General features: G+C 46.3%; 1 protein-coding gene across 2 annotated transcripts in view; it reads right to left on the minus strand.

Moving 5' to 3' along the window:
• CSMD2 (CUB and Sushi multiple domains 2) overlaps positions 1–22752 on the minus strand; it is a 644506-nt gene that overhangs the window by 123353 nt on the left and 498401 nt on the right. For both annotated transcript variants that reach the window (XM_077337490.1, XM_077337489.1), the window contains 5 exons: positions 15014–15208; positions 14430–14546; positions 6903–7016; positions 5966–6061; positions 1522–1725 (listed from right to left, as the gene is read on the minus strand). In XM_077337490.1, the coding sequence (XP_077193605.1) occupies positions 1522–1725; positions 5966–6061; positions 6903–7016; positions 14430–14546; positions 15014–15208 (726 nt within the window). The remainder of the gene's footprint in view (positions 1–1521; positions 1726–5965; positions 6062–6902; positions 7017–14429; positions 14547–15013; positions 15209–22752) is intronic.

The raw sequence follows: 22752 nt of genomic DNA on the forward strand, positions 1-22752 counted from the left end.
ATCTGATGAGATCGGACTACTCTGGGATATACAAGTCAGGCACATAGCAACCTGAACTCGTCAGACCTCAGAAACTAAGCAGGTTCTGCACTGGTTAGTCATTGGACGGGAGATCCCTGAGGAAGACTAGGGTTGCTATGCAGAGGAAGGCAGTAGCAAATTACTGTTTTGCTCATGTCTTGCCTTGAAAACTCCATGGGAGTTGATTGAGACTTGATATCACTGCAAGATATACTTGCAGATCAATACCAAGAATCTGGCCAAGTAATGCCAGAGGAGGTCAAAGGAAAGAGCAGCAATCCTTCCCAGGGGAAATACCCAAGGTCTATAGCTGGGGTGTGGCTGGGTTCCAATTGGGCATTGAGGTCTACTGTGACACAAGACGGCTGTCAGGATCTGGGTTGGCACCAGCATCCTGCCATGATTTTTACTGCGTGCATTCTTTGTATTCTTATGTCCTCTGCAGGAGGTATCGTTCGATGATTTTGGGAATATTTGGGGAGTATGGGATTGTTTTTAGTTTCACTTTGATCTCTGTGTAGGCTGTGTTAACTTTATGTTGATGGGAGGAGACTAAGCTTCAGTGCTGCCTACAGAGCCCTGTCCTTGGAGTCATGGAGTCTGGCAGGTGGGTTTTGCACTTGGGTGTATCAATGTGCCTAGGAAAAGTGGGGAGGTCACCTTTCAAAGTGGGATGGTGTGAGTTAACATGAAGGTGGAGCCGATAGGGAATATATCAATCTGTACAGGTATTGCAATTTAGTCTTAACAAGAAGTATAATGAGCTTACTTCGTTTCTTTTCAATAAATCACTTTTGCCGAACATGCCTAGCCTCTTTATTTGAAAGATGGTTGGGAATGTGACAATGACAAAGGATGAGTAGCTTTTTGTAGCTGCTCTGCAGTTTTAAGGTTTTTAATTACATTTTAAACTGATTAGGCTACCTTATCAGTCTTGGATATTTGGATTAATTGTACTACCCGTGACTTTATACTTTGAATGCCAACTGGACTGCCTAGCCAGGTTAAATCAGATGTAGAGCCTTCACTGTTGCAATGTGCAGTGATTCTTCTGGGGTATGTGGATGAGGAGAGGGTACAATATAACACAGGGGGCAGCTCCAGTTTCTGCCCCGTTGCCTGATAGATGCTTTCCTGTGAAGGCTGGATGACAGAAAGGGAAGCTGGAGGAAGGGACCTCAAGCATGGAAAGTGAGGGAAATTCCCAGGTGAATCAGTTCCCCAGGGACAATTATATGAGGGAAACTGCAGAATAAAAGAAAATTTGAACCTCTGGGTCCAAGTAGCCTTCAAGCAATTGACCGGGACCATGGATAAGCAACCATCAACCAGCCTGGTGCACCTTATAATGCTAACAACAGCTTTGTGTCCTTGCTTGTGTCCTTGCAATGCATGTTACAAGTTCCAGCTCAAAGCTCCAGCCCTCAACCGCCCACAGTTCCATGCCCAGTGTCAGATATGGCCACCTGCAGCCCTGGCCTGGCCTTGATAGGTACATACCAACACAGGTAGGCACGGAAGAGTTCCACTGGGCGAGGGCTCCAGGCATGGTCAGGCACTCGATGCTGCGGGACCCCTGGAGGGCATAACCAGCACTGCACTCGAACCGGATCACAGCCCCCACCGAGAAATCACTGCCTATCCTCCTCCCATAGCGGGGCTCTGGCACGGAGCTGCACTGCGTGGCGCTGGTCCGAGGAACCGCTAAAAAAAGAAACACAGAAGAAGGAACGTTATGGAAGAGAACTGGTGACCTGGGAGAGGCAAAGCCCAGCTGCGTGCAGAGCTCAGTCTCTTGAATGCTGGGTGTGTCTCCCCTCATGGGGAAGTGGGGGTTGTATCAAGAGGAAGATACACATTTCAGGTTTTTTATTTCCCATCATGAAATTCTTTTTTGGGAATTGTATCAATAGTGTCTCCAGGAAAACTCAGGAAAAACAGCAATGTGGAATAACCTTTTTCAGAGAAAATCCAGATTCAACCGGATTATTTATTTATTCATTTATGTCTTATATTGTTCCCTGCTCCATATATCCTCATGGCAAATCTGTGATGTTGGTTAGGCTGTGTGTGACTGGCCCAAGGGCATGCAGCAAGTTTCCCAGAAAAAGTGGAGGTTCAAACCTGGGTGTCCCAGATCTGACTCTCTGACCACTACACCATGTTGGCTAAAATAATAAGATGGGTTGAGCTGGATGGATGTTTTGAACCACCACTGGATTGCCTGGGAATTGGGGCCTACCCATCCTTCAAGGACACTCAGCTGCAGAACATTTATTTCATTTTAATTAAATTCAGAGGAGAAGGCCACATTGAAGATAAAGAAAAGGCAGATGTTACCTTTGTAAAATCTGAAAAACTTTGAGAGATTTGATTGGTGTATCATTTCTTAGCCATGTTTTTATTTATGCATTTTATAGTCCGCCTTTCTTACTGGGACTCAAGGCGGATTACAGAGAAGGAGACAATACAATCAACAGGATGGGATATCTCATAAGCAATGTAAAAGGAAAAGGTAGCCTATTGACTGCCCTGACCTTGATGTTCCAGGCTCATCCAGTCTTATCCCATCTCAGGAGCTAAGCAGGGTCAACTCTGGCTAGTTGGATGGGAGACCACCAAGGAAACCCGGGTTTGCTGTGCAGAGGCAAGGAATGGCAAACTACCTCTGTTCATCTCTTGCCTTGAAAACCCTACTGTTGCCATTAGTTGGCTGCAACTTGAAGGCACTATCTACCACCAGCCTGTTGACTCCTTGCAAAACAGGCAAGGCTCATTACTCCGCTCCTCCCCAATGTAGACAGAGTCCCTTGTGCAGTTCTCCCCCTTTGCATGGCAGCAGCTTCCTCCCATGCATCAAGGTTGTGCGTTAGAAAGTGGCCATGTTTCTGCCAGAGGAGCACCTGAGGAAAAGGGGAGACTGGAGGCTCTGCTGGCAGACAAATGGGACTCCTCAGGGCAGGGGTGGGGGTTCCCTTTGGCCACCAGGTGCTCACCCCTGTACTGGGGCAGGAAATGTATTCCTTGAAGCAGGATCCACCATGGCTATAGCAGCAATTGTCAAAGGCTTTGCCTCCTTCTGCAAAGACTACGAGAGCAAAAGCCATCTGTCATCCCCTGCCTGTGGCTAGCCATCAAAGCAGGCTAGAAAGTAGTCTGATTCATGCTTTGGGGGTGGGGGTCAGACTCTGGGAGGGGTTTTGTTACTTCTGCCTGCGGCAATCAGTAAAGATTGTGCACAGCCCAGGGGGCTGCAATTAGCATTCCGGAGGGAAGGAGGCAATTTTTTATTTGACTTCATCAAGCCCTTTGATTCGGTTAAATCATTAACAATTGCTATCAAATCTCCCCCATAATTAAAGCAGAGAGTCAGCTGAAAGGTTCTCTGATTAGGGGGAAAAAAACAGTTAGAAGGAAACAGGCTTGGCCTTCCAGTGGAAGCTCAAGCCTGCAACTCAGCTGGGTGGACCCGGGATCTCCGTGGCTTCTTCAGAACTCAGAGTCCCTTCTGGAGAAGAAACAGCCATGCCTCACCATGCTTCCCTGACCAAAATAAAGCATGAACATGGGAAGGGCTGTTAATTAGGGACTCGAAATTAAGCCTTTAGAAAAACATTTAGACTAGAGACCCATCTCTGTGCTTAGAAAATCCACCCTGCAACTGTCCTGGCAGCTAAAAGCTGGAGAGGTTTGTGTGGGACCCCAGAGAGGGAGGGAGGGAGTGCATCAACAGTACCATATTCAGGACTCCCATCAAAATTTGGAGCAGCCACTGTGCATCCTGGCCTGTGTAGGGGAACTGTTGGTTCAGCAGCAGCCAAAGTTTTATCTGCAATTGCTAGCTCTTCTCATCCAGTGCTAATGTAGTGCAGAGTTCAGTCTGGAGAAAATCACTTTCCCACTGCCCTGGACATCTGGTTGGCAATTACCATGACTTTTAGGACACTTTGGGATTCCTTTAGAGCTTTTCAGGGACAGAGCAGTAATGGCAGACAACTTCCCCTGACAGATAGCTTATTTATCATTATTGCTTTTCCTTAGAGCACCGTGAGGCTAGAGTGGAGCATCAGGCCTATTTCCCACATGGGGACTGCAAGAGCCATAATGCTTAACCAGTGCATGGCGGCTGCCCAACCCACATGGAAAAAGAAGCTACATAGCCTGAAATACTAATCTCTTCCCCAAAGGAAGTTTTGTGTAATGCTGATGGACTGGGGATCATCTCTGATCAAGGGTCTACTAGGGATGCCGGCATTTAGACGGTAGCCTTGAACTGCCTGGAAACGGTAGGTGGTCTGTCAGAAGAAGAGTTGGGTTTTATACCCCGCTTTTCACAACCCAAAGGAGTTTCAAAGCGGCTTACAATCACCTTCCCTTCCTCTCCTCACAACATATTTCCTGTGAGGCAGGTGGGGCGGAGAAAACTTTGAGAGAACTGTGACTGGCCCAGGGTCACCCAGCCGGCTGCATGTGGAGAAGTAGGGAATCAAACCTGATTTAGAGGCCACTGCTCTTAACCACTGCAATACACTGGCCCTAGAAGCATTTCTTAAATGCCTGGAGGCTGTAGAAATCACAAAATACACTTAGGCCGACGATTTAAAAGCAAGGAAGGGCAGCAGCAATAAAACTCAGGGGATTTAAAAAGAAATCATACTCAAGAAGAACAGTCAAGGTGAAGGTATACTAAAGGCCCAAGAAAAAGAGCTCTTGCACTGCCATCAGGTGAGCATCCCTTGGCAAGCAGAATCCCAGATGATTGTCTCTTCCCACCTGCCTAGTTTTTTGAGAAGCCAATAGGACTCCGAAGGCGATGTTAAGGTGGGCAGGCTGATGAAGAAGAAGAGGCAATGCAGAGTCGACTTACAGCTTGATCGGTCAAAATCAGGACCTTGAATTTGAGGCAGGGTTGGCATTCGTCAGGCGGCAGCAGCAGGTTCCACTCAGCTCACAGGGGCCACCAGCTTGCAACTTAAACCCACTGGTCTGTGGGGGGGGGCAGCACCCTAGACTATCAGCCCAGTAGCCTTAATGGCCAATCTTGCCCTGATTAAGAGCATGTTTAATCCCGCCCCTTAGACCCATGCATACCAATGTGGTTTACATGTGAGGATGCACACTCAGGATTGAACCTTGGCCTTAGACAGAATAATGGTTCTTTATTACCTTGATTTTTGATTATATTATACATTGTTGGGAGCTTCACATGTTATGATTCTTCTGCCACCACCCAGGACTCCTTGCAATACTGTGCTATTATATGTCAGCATATAGTTTATTTGTCCACTGAAGAAGACCCTCTGGGTTGAAACATGGTTGGTCTATGGTCGTTCCATATGCGACCATTGAGACTGTATATGTAGACACGTACAGAATGTGTCTTGTTTTCATGTTTTTAATCTTCGTAATGTGCACTTAATAATAAATATCTGTCTTTTAATTTTTGATATATATTTGCTGCTCAACCTTTGGGTTCCTGACTTATTTTCCCGGGTTGAGTTTTTATTCCCTTTTTGTTTTTCATCGAGGGTCTCTTTTCTCCGTTGATCTTGAACGTGATGGCGTTCTGGCAATTGCCTGAGGAAGAATGTTTATCCTCTTGAAATCATTTCTAACAGAAAGGCATTGGGGATTGTTGGAAAAAGAATAACAACTGGGTGGATTTGTCACCTGAGATGGACTCGGGGTACGGGAAAGAGAAGGCAGAAAAGATAACACAAAAATGGATTATCGCTCCAGGTTCAAGTCCAGGTGTTTCCCAGGGTTAAACCAGCCCAATGATTCAGGTTTAGCAGGTTCAGGAACTTGCTCCTTTTGTTCAGTGAGATTTAGGGGTGATTTGCAGTATGACCTTGATGCAGAGCAACGCTGTTAACAGAGCACAGGGGCCAATTCACTGAGCCGCTGAATTCTCTGGGAGTCCTTGGCCAGTCTCCGCACTTACCTTGGTAGACAAAATGGAAACCTTTGGCGGTAGCTTGGCCTTTGGCACTGAACTTGATCAGGATTTGGTTGGTGGTGGCCAGGGGCAACGATTCCCCTGCAGAGGAGAACACAATAGAATTGAAGCCCCCTCCCAAAAGAAAGCAAACAAAGGGCTTCCTATCTTTAAACAACAAAAGCAAACGTCAGGGGGCCAGTAAGTCTGGATCATAAGGATAGGCACACATGTAAGAAAACTGTTGCACTCAGAGAGGGAATAACTGCTTTGCATGCAGAAGGCCCCACAGGCAATTAGGTAGGAGGTGATGTGAAAGACGTCTATGCATAATGTTGGAGAGCTACTGCTAGTAAGAGAAGACAAAACTGACCATGATAGATACAGGATCTCACTCAGCAGAAGGCAGCTTTGTGCACAGAGTACCCGTGCTCTGGGATCACCACTTTCTGTCTTGTGCACATACAGGCTCATCTCCTGGTAGCAGAGCATCTACAGTCACTGCCTGCCTAACGCTTGGCCAGTACTGCTGATGAAGGGGAATGCAGAGATTTGCAACCGGTTGAACAGGGGTCTTATCCTCCCTCTCTCACTAATTCCCCTGAAGCATTTTCATGACCCCCGTACTAGGGATATATCAGGATGAACACAACTGGGAAAACTACAGGAATATAGGAGGGGGAAACTGATAGAAATGGCACCAAAACTAGCCCTTAGCGGGTCTAAAACCTTTTTAATTAAAAAAAAAAACCTTCTCGAACTGTACAAATATCAGTTTTCCAACACCAAAAGGGCTACTGTTGAAGTGGATTCTTGTTTGCATTACAAAGCAGTGCAATTAGGGCTCAAGAGAAGGAACTGGCATGGAAGCGGCAGGGAGTCTCAGGTCTAGGACCACCATGTCCGTTTTGATTAGACCTTTGATGGGGAAGCTTCCTCTTACCTGTATGGGAACCAGAAAGAGAGCTGAGGAGTCGGGAATGCTGATTGGGGCCGTCGTGCACCTCAATGATATCATGTAGAGCCGTCTGGAAGAAGGCAAACTGGCCGAAGACCACTGTCAATGAAAATGCCAAGGAAAAGAAGTGGTTGGAGAGAGAGGCTGAAGGACAGCAAGAGGCTGAAGCACAGCCCATTAAAACCAGCCAACAACATTTGCCTTTGCTCTTGGCTCGGTGTTAAACGAAAGCGATCGTAGCCTGAGCGTGAGCTGCAGCGCGAGGGGCTTCTTTTGATGCAATATTAAAACCAAATGGAACAAAACCATGTAAACCATCTGCTGCACGTTCCACTGCTCCATATGTGCTCTGTTTCATTAACAAAATTTACTGACAACATCAAAGTGCGACGTGCCTCAGCAGTCCCTGTTTGTGCAAGTGGAACGGCACCAAGTGCATTGCCCTTTCTGCTACCCGCCTCCATTGCTAGATCCCACACCTGGAATGCACCCAATGAGGGGGCGTTTGAACTAGGAGCATTGTGATGGGCAGCTCTAGATGCATTCATACATTGAAGGATATTGTGCTATTGTTCTGCATAAGCAATCATTCACCCAATGGATTTTTCTGCAGAGACAAGCCAGACATCCAGAGTGGTAGAATAAAGTTTGAACGCAGTGACACCCTGAAGACCAACAAAGTTTTATTCTGGGTAAAAACCAGGCTTTCTCAACCAGGGTTTCATGAAATCGTGAGGTTTCTTGATGGCCCTGGAAGGGTTTCCTGAATGGGGGGAAGCTAAGCAGGGTTATCAGGTGCTATGCCCATATGTGGTCATGTTGACGCCCCTACCAATGATGGGTCTGGAGGGACTAAGAAAGGGGAGGGCCTCCCGGTGGGTGTGTACACAGCTCTGCTTCCCAACCATATTCTGCAACCATATTTTATCTTCAAGGGACAATCAGAACAAAGGGAAACCTACATTTTTATACCTAGTGCCCGAAAGGCAGCCATAACTACTTGCTGAGCCATAACATGCAGACTTAAAGATAGCATCATGAAAGATACTCTCCACTTTCTCAGAAACAGGCTGTGGAGTGTACTTGTGTGCTGAGAGCCATGCAAGGAGAAGGGGGAAGGCAAACAAGAAAACAAGAGTTGAGCCCAATGGCTCCTAGGACTTTGGGTCACTCTTTACCTGAATCCATGGCATGTAGTAAGGGACTACATGACACACAGCAACCCATCTGTATCTATCCAGTTGTGGCATTACTTGGCTAGATTCTTGGTATTGATCTGCAAGTATATCTTGCAGTGATATCAAGTCTCAATCAACTCCCATGGGGTTTTCAAGGCAAGACATGAGCAAAATAGTAATTTGCCACTGCCTTCCTCTGCGTAGCAACCCTAGTTTTCCTCAGGGATCTCCCTTCCAATGACTAACCAGTGCAGAACCTGCTTAGCTTCTGAGGTCTGACGAGTTCAGGTTGCTATGTGCCTGACTTGAATACCCCAGAGTAGTCTGATCTCACCAGATCTGGGAAGCTAAGCAGGGTCAGCCCTAGTTAGGACTTGAGTGGGAGACCACCAAGGGAGTCCAGAGTCGCTACGCAGAGGCTAGCAATGACAAACCACAGCATCCAACAATGTGTGGATGTGACCCTGGTTCCTGTGCCATTACACAACACCAGCTCTGTTTGGGAACTTAGCTGAACTATATCCCTCTCAAGCAAGAACAGCTAACACGAAGCTCAGCACTGTTCAACCTCACACAGCATTTTGAGGAGGAGCTATGGACTAGCCATTGGACACTTGCAGATTCAATCCCTGGAATCTCCAGGCAAAAGCATCTTAGGCAGGAGGGATATGAAAGTCCCCAACTCTGGGGAGCAGCAGCCATCGTGAGGCTGAGTCAGCTCTATAAGCTAGACAGCGTTGGCAGTCTATCCCAGCCCAAGGCGGCACCATAAGTTCCTAGATAATTAAAACTGGGCTTGACAAATTTCCTGTTGCTCTAGGAGCCAGCCCAAGAATTTAGGAGCCAGATTCATTTCTCAGCCTTCAGGGTTTTGTGTTTTAATGACCATTTCTTCCCATTGTTTACTGCTACGAAGCCTATCCTAAATCCTTCAGAGTTTCTCATAATTTTATTAAACTGATGTGGGAAGCGTTGTACGCAAGCACTGTCAAGTCAGAACTCACTAACGGCAACCCCAGCAATGGCTTTCAAGTTAAGTCAGAGGCAGTGCTGGTTTAGCACTGCTTTCCTCTGCAGAGTCCTCCTTGGTGGTTGCACAATCCGCACACCAACCCTGGTTCTGACAGGCTTGGGCTATCTCAGTGGTTCTCAACCTGGGGGTCAGGACCCCTTTGGGGGTCAAATGACCCTTTCACAGGGGTCGTGGCAGGGCAAGCAGCTTGGCTGGGGGGGGGGGAGCCATCCACACAAAAGCCTTGCAGGGTAGATCAAGATAGAGCGTTTGTCTGTCTGGAGCAGCAGAAAAGAGCGAGATTGGCATGGTGGGACAAGAGGCAGAACTGAACTGAGAAACCCTGGGGAAAAACCCATTTATATACAATCCTGAACAATGGATTTTCATGCCATCGGTCAGTTTCGGTTTAATTTATGTGAAAGAATACTTGCATAATTTTATGGTTGGGGGTCACCATAACATGAGGAACTGTATTAAAGGGTCGCAACATTAGGAAGGTTGAGGACCACTATACCATGATACCTTCCTTCCCCAGAAACATTACAGTTGTCAACAACACGGCAAAAAGCTCTAACCTTAACCAAATTTGTCCCTGATTTCTCATAACTTTATTACTGCTTTAAAAAGCTCCACTTAACTGAATTTTGGAGCCGGAGGAGAAAGCAACTGGTTAAGAAATGAATTTATCCGCCACTGAATTGATTACCGTTAACAAACAAACAAGCAATGACATGAACTTCACACGCTTGCCTTTTTTTGTTCGACAATAAAACATTCTGGCACGAAACGATAAATAAGCTTTGAATTTCTACTGAGGAACGCTGAGAAATAACGCTGAAAATACAAGGTGCTGCAATAAAAAGTTTAGGCGCCATGGCAACGGGACATCTGAAATTGGCTGAGCCCTAAGTAAAAACATAGGGGCCAAAATAGGACAGCACAAAAAGGATAAAGGGTCTAGTGCTCCGTATGCTCTCCAGCCACTCAGACCTCTTTCTCTATTTGCTCCTAAGTCAAAACCAACACAGACCTACAACAATTATGGGGGTGGGATCCATGACGTGTCTTGGTTTTATTTCCTCACCTCATTGCTGCTGCTGGGCCTGGCTTCTCCCACACACACCCCCACCACAGCAAGAGCCATGCAGCTCCTGGTTGCCAGACCCATCAAAGACCCATCAAAGACCATCAAAGACCATGCTGGTGAGCCCATGCAGCTCCCAGCCACTGAGCCCACTGAGACTTCCTCCCCAGGCAACTGTGGAAAGCCCCGCCCAGCTCTAGACCAGTGGTCCCCAACCTCCGGTCTGGGGACTGGTACCGGCCCGTAGATCAGTTGGTACCGGGCCGTGGCTCCTCCTTGTCCTCCTCCATGGCTGCTGCCTCAGGGGCTGCCCTGCCACTCTGCTGCTGGCTCACCTTTGGTGTTCTCCAGTGGCCACCATGGCTGGGGCTCCCCCTTGGTGTGGCACTGCACAGCTGCTGCTGGCAGCGCCCCCGAGTGGGTGGCGGGAAAGCAAGTGGAACAGGGGCAAGTGGAACAGGCGGCGACATCCCTAGGCAAAAGTCTCCCCCCCCCCCGGGCCTCAGTAAAATTGTCAAGCGTTGACCGGTCCCCGGTGATAAAAAGGTTGGGGACCACTGCTCTAGACTACCGAGTATACTAAGTCTTCTGTCCTCCTCCATCAATGATGACAAGCCCTCACCCCCCTGCCAGGCTCTCCAAGGCTTCTCCCCTCCACTGCTAATGACATTACCCAGTTGTAAATCACAATTTATTTTTGAATAAGCTGAAGGAAAGCAGTGTTTTTGTCTTCTGATTGGCCCTAATCGACAGCAGATGCAATATTCCTGCTTGGGTGTATGCAAGAAACAATGCAGGAAATGTAGTGGAGGCAACAGGGGGGTTAGCTGCAGGACAGATTCAGCCCTTCCACTGCCAAATGACTGTTTGTAGGTATCTATTAGGAGCCTCTTGTGGCGCAGAGTGGTAAGCAGCTGAAATGCTGTCTGAAACCACGTCTATGAGGTTGGGAGTTTGATCCCAGCAGCTGGCTCAAGGTTGACTCGGCCTTCCATCTTTCCGAGGTCGGTGAAATGAGTACCCAGCTTGCTGGGGGGTAAACGGTAATGACTGGGGAAGGCACTGGCAATCCACCCTGTATTGAGTCTGCCATGAAAATGCTTGAGGGTGTCACCCCAAGGGTCAGACATGGCTCGGTGCTTGCACAGGGGATACCTTTACCTTTTTAGGCATCTATTGGGATCAACCAACTGGTAAACATGCAAGTGATTTGGCCCCAAAGCAATCTAGTCTGGTCCCTGAAAGCCTTGTTATATATTATCACAGGATGATAATAAATCTGCTCATAGTTTTGCTCATAAAGGGAAAAAATGGTTTTGACTTGTAGAAGAAGATGTGGTTTTATACCCCACTTTTTGCTTACAATCGTCCTCTCTTCCTCTCCCCAAAAAAGGCACTCTCTGAGGCAGGTGAGACCTGAGAGACCTTCTGACAGGACTGCTTGGTCAGCTCTAACAGAACTGTGACTGGCCCAAGGTCACTCAACTGGCTGCATGTGGAGGAATGGGGAATCAAACCTGGCTCTCCAGACTGGAAGCCACCACTCTTAACCACTACACCATAGTGCCTGTAGGAAACAAAGCTTTGCAAATGCACTGATGAACAAACAATCCATTGAAAAACAGACTTCTGATTTGCTGCTGGGGAACAGGATGTGAGCCAGACTGATGGGTGTTTGAGAATCCCTACAATCCAAACATGAATCTATGTCAGTGGTCCTCAACCTTCCTAATGCAGCAATCCTTTAATATAGGTCCTCATGTTGTGGTGACCCCCAACCATAAAACTAGGCAAGTCTTCTTTCACAGAAATCAAACCAAAACTGACCAATGGCGTGAAGATCCATTGTTCAGGATTGGATATAAACTGGTTCCCCCCGCCCCCAACACCGGGGTTTCTCAGTTCAGCTCTGCCTCTTGTCCCACCATGTCAATCTCTCTCTTTTCCACTGCTCCAGACAAACGAATGCTCTATATCGATCTACCCCGCAAGGCTGTTGTGTGGATGGCGTCCTCCCGGCCAAGCTGCTTGCCCTGCTGCGACCCCTGTGAAAGGGTCGTTCGACCGCCAAAGGGGTCCCGACCCCCAGGTTGACAACCACTGCTCTATGAGCTTCTTATAGGTGTGACTGCCTGTTCTTCATGAAGGAGACACGTTTAGTTTGGGAGATGACAGTGTATGAGCAGGCTTCATTTGTGTGGCAAAATGTGCTCCTGGATTTCTGGAGAACACAACAGTCACTAACAATTGCCCAGCCAGAACTGCATTTGCTTAGCAGTACCCTCGGTAAGCTAAAACTTTGAGTCAGATGTAGGGATGGGCACAAACTATTTCATTACCTTAAATCCATCACAAATTGGGCTGGTTTGCCCCTGAACCCAGCTTTGCAGGAGGCCCCATCCCAGAACATTTTTTGGAATTTTTGTCTAGTTGCGTTCAGGCCATTTAAACTCCTTGTTTCACTCCCCCCCACCCCCCCAAAAAAACCCACATCAAACAGAACTGAAATTTTCCTGTTTATGCCCATCGTTAGTCAGAAGCCCCACTGGAAATGAATGCAGACTGCTCCAGGGTAGTGCTTGGGTGGGCTGGGCCCAGAGGCTCTGTTTCCTTTTTTTAAATTATTGCTTTCATTGTAAATGAAACTGAGTGACAAGCAGAATTTTTCCTGTCTAGCAAACAACAAGGAGATCATTAGAATGTTCCCCCCAACCCCTCCCCTTGCTTTCTGAACATGTGGGGTTATTTATGTTTCTTTACATTCCCCCACTCCCACCCCAAAGTACCACAGCTTTCTGCCTCGAAACCCTGCGGCTGAAATTCTTCTTGTCACCACTGGTTATTTTTTAGGGCTTTTTTTTTTTTTTGCTTGCAAGATTTATCATGGGAAGCTTGTAAATGCCCCGTTTACAGATTCACAAGCTCCACGGTCCCTTGTTAGGGAATTTCAGCACCAAGGCCAGCGGCAATGTTTTCTGAATGCTGCAAAATCAGTTGGCGGGCTGGAATGCAGTACACGGGCTCTGCCTGCACCAGATCTTGTCTGGGCCAAGCCCCACGGATGCCTCTTGGTGGCCCTTAGAACTTGGTGCTCAGCTGATGAAGTTTAAGGGGATGCCACTTAGGGGTGATTCAACAGGAAGTGCACAGGGCCATGCCTAATCTCTTCTTGAAGCAGGTTGATTTGCTAAATATGCACTAGCTTCTACTTACGGGCGCTTGCAAATTTACGGACTCCAAGATCCTGTGAGGATATGTCCAGAACTGCCTTCAGCATCTCAGACTTGTATTCATGGGGCTAAATTGCTAGAGCACAAACATTTATTGATCTCCATTTTGTAAAGACTTGGAGTGTCTTCCTGGGAGAGTCTTCAGCTGGTCCCCGGACCAGGGATTGGGGGTCACTGCTATAAAGTATCCTTTGAATTTGAAACCTTTGTCCAAAGCATCTCAGGATGTGCCTGTGATGCTGTGTCTTTGCTCTATTCCTTGAATAAACTTCGAAATCTTTTGCTTGGAATTCAGAATTTCCCTGATCTTTGGGAACTTTACTGCCATTGTTGCTGTTGTCGTCAGCCACTCAGCTGAGACCGACTCTTGGCGATCCCATGGCACAGCTGCTGCCACAACCCCTGATCTGGCACCGCCTCCCTCAGCCATGCAGGCTGGTGTCCATTCTGATCTTGTCCAACCACCACGCCCTCTGTTGGCCTGGTTTCCTTTTTCCCCTGACCAATCCTAGCATAATTGCTTTCCCCAATGATATGGCCAAAGTAAGTGACCCAGAGTTTTGGGACTGCCTTGCCGTACATGACATCAAGGCTGTGAAAGTGAGCCTTAAGCCTCCTTGTGAGGTCAGATTCAATCTGTCAGTGTTCCAAATTTCAGCTCTTTTTCTCAGCCCTTTAGTGAAGAATTTCTTCACTTTTCTCACCCCTACTTTAGTGAAGAATTAACACAAGGGCCGACTTATAACAACTGGGTGAGTGAAATCCACTGTCATAAACCAGTTTACCCTCTGTATGTATCGGTCCTGGGAGAGCAAGGCATCATTAATTTGGGTGAAGGAGCCTGCCACAAGCCCCAGCTTCTGGGGTGCCCTTAAAAAAATCCTAATTATCCAGTTCTAATAATCTCACCATTTGGATGTTCTGTCTTGGGCCCCAAAATGTCTTGGGCTGTCCCTGGAGTGCAGAAACAGAATAAGCAAGACCCAGGGTTTCACGATCACATACCATAATCCTTGGGCACCACAATGAAATACAGGCACACTTGTCCGCTGGTGTAATTCCGGGGATAGTTTGGAGACAGGACAACGCCATCTGAACCTGTGTACTGGCCACCACAGGGTGCTGAAATAGATTAAACAGGGCTGTCAAGTTACCAGTCATCCAACTTGTCCCTTTCTCCTTCCTCCTTTCCCTCTTTGGAACATGCCCAGCTGAGCCTTGTGAATTCAATGCACAGCAAGCAGGAAGGCATACTGCTAACTCTCATTAAGGAAATTCAGAATCCACCCTAAGCAAAGATTGTGCCTGATACATATTTCATGATGAACACCATGCCGTTGACTGGATGTCATGAATGAGATGTACCTTAATGGGTGATTTCTCATTACTACACATTTGATCTTGCAACCTGGAATGACTTTAAGATATGGCATATCTGGGTTGTTGGCCCATGAAGGGGGTTTGGAAAAGCACCTCTTGAACTTCCTGACTCCTATTACTCTACTGTTCTCTTTGCATTACAAACTTAGCCAAAATAACAGTGACGCTCAAAGATGCTACTTAGAGACATGTTCCTCTTGCAAGCTCACCTATACAAGTAGGCCGGGGTTTGTTCCATACGGGTTTCCCATCTCCTCCCATGATGCACGTCAGGGTGGACACCCCCTCGATCAAGTAGCCGCTGTCACAGTAGTATGTGATGGTTGAGCCCAGTTTCAGCTCTGCCCCAGCCCGGGTGCCATTCTTAATCAAGCCAGGGTCAAAGCAGGATTCTCTTGGGTTTTCTGCAAGAGGAAAGCGCCAGGAGGTTAATTGCTTACTACCAGTCCTGCTTCTCTTTTGTCATGTTAAGTAACCATGTTCCAAAGGAACCTCTCCGACAGAAAAGAGGCCATCGGGTTAGCTGCGCTAACAGAGAAATTGAGCTTTTGCAAAGAACCATGATTATGAGAACAGCAAAGAGACAAGATAAGCAATCTGCTTTCATTAGCCGACTGCGGTCTACCCGTATGGACGGTATTTATAATCAATATAATGACAATAAGAATGCAACTTGATGAGAACATTAATTCAAAACAACAAAATGACGGTGCTTAAGAGGTCCTGCTTATGCATCAGAAATAGGAGGACCGTACAAGAGGGGTTGGGATTGCCCGAGTCTAGGAGCGGTGGGGCCAGCACTGAATTAAGATGTGGGCTGAGAAATCTGCGGAAGAGTCTGAAGGGCAGCCACTGGCCCTCAAGCACACAAGAGGCAACAAAGGACTTGTGGTCCCAGACTGAGGCCTTGATTATGACAAGCAGCAGCCAGACTTGGGCTCTGATGCAGAAGAGGTGCCAGGAGGGGATTGTGTGCATCAGGTATCCTTCCCCGCTCTCCAGAATTTCACCACCAACTGGGACAGCAAAGCAGAAATGCTCCCCATTTGGCATCTGGTTTGAGAAGTCCAATACTCCTTCGAGGCCTGCCAGATTAAAGGCTCACTTGTGGCAGTAGGGGAAAAGAAAAAGTCCTGATGGCTTTCACAACCTCAGGTGAAAACTACAAATTTCTCTATATCATAGCCTAGATCTCCAGCAAGGTTTCAAACCTCAGCCAGTTTTTAGAGTTGTCAACCTCTAAACCAGTCAGTGCATATATGCCTCAAGCAGCACTTGGATGTGCAAAAGATGGCAGGTAAACACATTTGTCTTCATATTGTGAAAATCTTCATTTGCCAATTTCTAAACATCAAGGTTCTGTTAACAGCTCAAGAGGAGCCTGGGCCATATCCCCCACCTGCCCCCAGTCAACTACAATCCAGTTTGGAAAAGCTTTGTGCTCCTGGAATGATTTTAATCTGCTTCAGATCTTAGCCTTGTGCAGTCTACCTTCCATGTGGTCAGAGAACTTCCTGGATGCATGGAAGAATCATCACCACAGAGTCATTAACACCCACACAGTCCTTTAATAGCCCTATTCTGTCCCATTCCTAGATCTGTCATTGTTGCTCACTACCTTGACAGTTTATAAACCATGGGCAAATTAATCAACCAATCAATTATTATGCATTAAAATTTATTTTTAAAGTTTTAATGTTCAGTTTGCTTGAAATTATTATTGAGGTGACTTCATACATGCACATTTTGCACAGGCTTATGGGAGCCATAGAACCCTCTCTGTCATTTAATTACCTATCTGACCATCAGTGATCCAAACTTTGATCACTAAAGCATGAAAGGGTGAAAGGGAAAAATGTTTTAAAAGCTTTAGGCTGCTCATCTCTCTCTCTCTCCATCTCATGTCAATTTCATTCTGTGCTGATGATTCCTCCCCCTCGAATTTTGTTTGCATGCAGGACTGAAAACCCTTTTTAAAAATGCACTAGGGATGCTGCCATTTGCCTCCTCTCTAATCCTCCTATTAAGTCAACACCAGCAGGGCACTTAATCTCATGCAGCTCCTTTTAAACTTTCCTCACATCGTTTAATTTTTTTAATTCAGCGATCTGAGACTTGTGATAGTCTCATATCGCAAGACTCATGCTGCTTGTAAAAAAAAATATATGAATTTTAAGATGAAGGAAAAGTGAAGCTTGTATACTTCTTTTGGTTTCTTGTCCTGAAGTCCCTAAGGAGTTGCCATAAATTTCCTGTGACTTAATCGTAGTGTCCGCCATCATTTTAAAGGGCAAATGCACCCAAGTCTGTTGGGTATGGAAATATTTATCTGAACTGGGTTCCCAAGAACTCCTAACTAAAACTGCCTCTCTGATATGGGAAATCCAAACACCTAGGTGCCTCTAGTTCAGTGATTTTAATTTTTTTGGGAACTCTTCCTACGTAAACTTTAGCCTGGGGCCCTACAATGTAACATTTTTGCAAGCATTTGTACTTGCTGGGAAATTCTAGGGAAAACAGCATGGGCATCATAAAAGGAATACAGCAGGAAGGCTGGTAGGGGTGCATGTTATGAAAAGGGATGCACCAGAAAACATTCCACAGCATCGTGACTCAAAAACCAACATGAAATAATTGAAATGTTGAAATCAGAAATCTATCAATCTCTACTTGATCTCTCTGCTAGCCATGGGGCTGCCAAGTCCCTACTGTGTTTGGAGGTGGATTAAAAAAATTAAGCAAAACAAAATGCTCACAGAGAAAAATAAACCCTGACATTGACTGTGGCATCACATCACATCTGGCACAAAACTGCAAGTGGCAGAGGGGAAATCTAGTAATCATCAGAATCACTGGATAGCTCTTGACCATGGAGTCACTGGCAATTCCTAGAGCTACTGTTGTCACTATCTATGTTTTACCAGAAGGCAGCTGGTGCCATGCTCTCCATATGCCTTCTCACTGGTAACCCAGCAAATAAGGTTGGGGGGAGATGGGACAGTATGGAAAGTAGTGGGACTGGCCATGACTGGTAGTACACGCTGATAAATTTGGTAGCACAGAAATCCCTCTGTGCCCCACTGGAAGTGGTCAACCTATGAGAAAACGAAGACTGGAAGAGAGTAGTAATGAGAAAATGAAGATGTAAGAAGAATAAATAAACAGCATGATCTGACCACCCCTCCCTTCCAAAATCACATTGGAATAGAACTGGTACAGTTGCCACTACACCTCCATAGATGATCAAGAGCTGCTATAGATTAGTAATAACAGAACTCGAGGCCATTTTACCAAATTGACCTATGCTGTTGGAAGAATGCCCCACTCATTGCAGTAAGTAAACTTTAGGCCTGAGTGGGGAAAAGTCATTATTTGATTTAGTTCCCCTGTCCTCGAAAAGGGTACCAGTGGCACAGGAAGAAACCATGTCACAGGTTCCGTCTTATGGGTCCTCAATCCCCAATTTTTCTAGAAGTCATACCTATGCAGCAACAGCTAGCACCAGGGCCAGAACGACCTTGACGAAATCACAACAGACTCTTGAAGGCATGAATCTGCCTCATACTGAGCCAGACTAACACTGTGTCAGGGTCAGCAGCATTGTTTGCTTGGACCAGCAGCAACTTACCAGGGTCTTAGACGCCATCCGATCCTTTCCACTGGAGATACCAGGGACTGAACCTGAGACCTTCTGCGTCCAAAGCAGATGGTCTGTCACTAAACCATGGCTCCCACATTGGGGAGGGGATGGTGGAGAGGATCTTTTTCAGCAAAAGGAGCCCAGCAGATACCAGCACTCAGAAACCATTTGAAAGCAAAACAAGAAGAAGAAGAAGAAGAAGAGTTGGTTCTTATATGCCGCTTTTCCCTACCCGAAGGAGGCTCAAAGCGGCTTACAGTCGCCTTCCCATTCCTCTCCCCACAACAGACACCCTGTGGGGTGGGTGAGGCTGAGAGAGCCCTGATATCACTGCTCGGTCAGAACAGTTTTATCAGTGCCGTGGCAAGCCGAAGGTCACCCAGCTGGCTGCATGTGGGGGAATGCAGAATCGAACCCGGCGTGCCAGATTAGAAGTCCGCACTCCTAACCACTACACCAAACTGGCTCTCAACAAGAAAAAGGGATAGCGTTGCCTGTTGTGGGTGAAGGATTCACTCCTGCGGAATAGATGATCAGCCCTTTCCCCACACGTGAAAGAAACCAATAGGCTTCCTGTGACCATTTCTCTTCTAATTCTTGTTACCGGGAAGAGTTGGGCTGCCTTTCATGTAAGACGCAGCCTGACATTTGGCCTCCCGCCGGCTGTCAGACATCTTAGCTGTACTCTTGATCTCCGGCTCTGTTCTTCCTCTGAGAGGAGTGGGGGGGGGGGGGGAATGAAATGAAATAAAACCGTGCTGCCCAGTCCTTCTCTCATTCTGAAGCCGGCAGGAGTGTCTGTCTCGACTATTCTTTTCACTTTCCTTGCACATTCTCATCTTTTATTTTTCCCGGGGGATTTTTCTTGCTTTCTTTTCTTCGGTTGTCTCAAAACCACCCCTGAGAACATTAGACTGCACCTTCTGGATATTTTCTCTGCTTCGTGCTTGCTCCTCTCAATTTCTCTCATTTTTGCAGTGTATTGACTTCACCCTCTTTTCTTTATCCCATGCAACTGGGTCAATCACCGAAACATTATTGAAAATGAAATCTGAAGAAAATCCAGCAGGGAAGAGGGTTCTTCAGGCAAAACGTCTGAGAGGCATTTAGGGAAGCCCAAGGAGTTGAAGAGGAAGACGATCCAGTGACCCTTAATTCTGCTTTTGCAAACTTCCCCTTCAATCCAGTAACTTTCTGCACAAAATGTTGCATTGTTGTTGGGAAGGAAGAGACCAGGTGAGGTGATTTCTGCAGGTTGTTAGTGGAGCTGTGCTATGAAGTGGTCAACCTAGCCCTCACCACATGTTATGCTGAGCATCTAACATTAGCCACGACTTCATTATCACCTTATAGAGAGCTTCCTAGCTTCCTCACATGTCTGAGGTACGGTACATGGGCGCATGAGAAGCTGTTGCCTTTTTCTGCAAGGGAAACAAGGGAAACTTGAAAAGGCCAAATGGATAAGGTCTTGGGAGATGTGCTACAGTTAAATCAACAGAACTCAGGAAATCCCCTTCATGGACCACATCAGCAGCAGGCCTAATTGATTTTGACGTTTCCCAGAGCAACCACTCTCCTTTTTGAATTTATGCTTCAGATCCTGGCTGTTTCTCCATTCTTTTGGGAAACAGTGAAGTTTGCACGGTACTATTTTCAGCGATGGTGCCAACGTCTGCTAGGCACCAGAAGGCTTTCAGGGCTCCGAGGAATATTCCAGTTGATTTTGCTCATGACGATTGTGGAGGTCCATCTCTGAAAATGGAGCCCAGTTCTAAATAGAAGTTTAGAACGGAACCCTGTACTAATAGGTTGCAGGATAAGGACTTCTGGACAGGGCTTGGTTTCAGGTCATGGGTCTATGGATACAGCCTTCCTTCTACCGACGTGGAACCATTTGGAGTTTGCCGATCTCCTTCAATTGAATTCAGTTTTATTGCGATGGTCTTAGACCATCCATGGACGAAATAACTCAGCAATAAAAGAAATGCCCACTAAAATCAATTCTTAAAGACAACAGCTTCCATTTAAGTGAGAAGTTATAAGATAAAACAGATAAGGTAGAATAACAATATAAACACCAGCAATTTACATCATTCTGTGTAAAGTTCAGATAATTTAAACATCAGTCAGGATACTCCATTTCCTATAAGCAAGATAACAAAATTTTACCAAAGCAAACGATAAAATAGCCACTTTGTCTTCTAATAAGTATTTCGTCAAGAACAACTCTGGCGTATAGCTCAGTGGGAGAGCATTTGATTGCTTATCTCCTTATTTTCTGTGACATCCCAAAAATAAGAAATGGAGGTGTAGATTTTCCTGCAGGCTGGGGTGTAATGTGGAGTGGGGCAACTGTCTTTGTCATCCTCTTGAATTTGGTATGGTTCAGACAGGATGAATCAGGAGACTTGTTTTCTTGTCCAAGAAAGAAAGGGCTTCTGGTCTTTGGTTTCCACTTCTTTGATCAGTTTGTCAACCAGTTTCTTGCCAAGGAAGGGAATGGTGGTGGAGAGTTAAGGCTTTTAGATTTGCCAGCCACAAACCAATGTTTTGTTTCTGTGAACCAAGCCGGCTCTTCCCTCTAAGGTTGTTAGAAAGAGCTAGAAGCTGAAGTGAGAAACTTCGCACCTACAAGTCAGTAGGATCCACACTTTTAGTTAGTTAAGAGGCAGCACCAAAAAATGGGGTGGGATCACGCCTTTCCCAAATGGATGGCTTTTCTTCTGGAGGAAATGAAAGCAAGCTCATTCCATGCCTGCCGGTGCTCTTACGTCCTGAACAAGAAGCCTACATCCTTTCATCTGAACTCAATCTATGCCCAATCGATTTCATGGAATGACCACAGTCCTAATATTTATCAGAGGGATAAAAAATGTCTGCTTATCTACACTTCCCACACTATTCATAATGTTATAAACCCCTATCATAATCCTGCCTTCAGTCACCTCTTGCCCCTTAAACTACAAAGCCCCCAGATATTGTAGCTTTCTCTTGTTTGGATGGGATTCTGACCTTTTGATCATTTCAGTGGCCTCTGATTTTAGTGACTCACAGAGGTTAACTGGGAGTAACAGCTAAGACCTTCAGATTTCGTAACTCCTACACTTCCAGTTCTAGCTGATCAGGACTCTAACCTTCTAAGTCCTTTCCCAGTGCTGCTGTTCCATATTCCTTTGCATCAAGAAACTGAGTCGAAAGTCTGTTCTTTGTACCGTGTGCAGGAGTGGGGGTGGGGGGGGAAGCAGTGGCATCAAAGCCAAAATAGCACTGTCCTTTTCCCAAGATCCCTCACCTCCTGCCAGTGTGAAAGCTGGCACTTTAAGCACAGTTGCCCCCTGAACCAATTTAATGTGAAAAGCTGAGGCTGTTTGAAATTCACCTGGCATATTGTAGCTCCAGGCGTGAAAGCTGATTTCAGCCTCAAAGAGGATGATAATCTGTGTTTTCAGCAGTGGGGAAGGGAACTGCTTTTGAATGTTTCTTGGCTTCTTACTGGAGAAGTGTTCCAAAACTCCTGTGATCAGGAAGCAGCTGACACATTATTTGGGGGAACAGAAAGAGCCCCTAACTAGTACAAGGACTATTGCCTTGACCCCATATAGCAAGGTGTGCAGAAAGCAGAGCTTGGTAGGTTCAGGGAGGAGAGGATCACCTTGGAACGAACAGGAGAGCTGCAGAGCCCACAAGCCCACCACCAACAAGCTCCCTTTGCTGTTCCTTGCTTCCTCCAGTTTTCTGCAGCATCTCAAAAAAGCAAGACACACCGGCTTCCTTTTCATGTTAATGAGCAACGGGGAAGCCTCATTCTCCGCTCCCAGCAGAAGCACTCTGAGAGAGCAAGGCAGGCATGATTAACTCCGTACGTGTGTTCGGCAGAGGAGACAGAAAGAAAACACACATGCTCTTGCACACATGTACCCTACAGCCTACACTACAGCACTGACTGAATCAGGGCACCCTTTGTTAAATGCAGCACAGCTGGCGAAAGAGGAGCATGGGAACAAATCTCGAAGCCGTCTTCTTGCATCTTTAGGGGATTCTCTATTTTTAATTGGCTGGATGTGAATAATTGATCTTTTCCCTTGTTTTGTCTAGATGTTTTATTGTGATGCCTGGAAATGGGGGTCTACTCCGTTTTAATATCTTGGATTATAAACCCACCATTTCTTGTTGGAATCAGCCTACTATAATAATCCCTGAATTAACTCAAACTTTGACCCATTTTCATGTGGTTAAGTAGGATTACGGTTCCTAATTTACCTCTCTTTTAGGGTTATTGTTAACATATAAGGGTGGACTTCACAGTTT

The sequence above is a fragment of the Paroedura picta genome, chromosome 5 (genome assembly GCF_049243985.1).
Source record: "Paroedura picta isolate Pp20150507F chromosome 5, Ppicta_v3.0, whole genome shotgun sequence".
Taxonomy (NCBI): Eukaryota; Metazoa; Chordata; class Lepidosauria; order Squamata; family Gekkonidae; genus Paroedura; species Paroedura picta.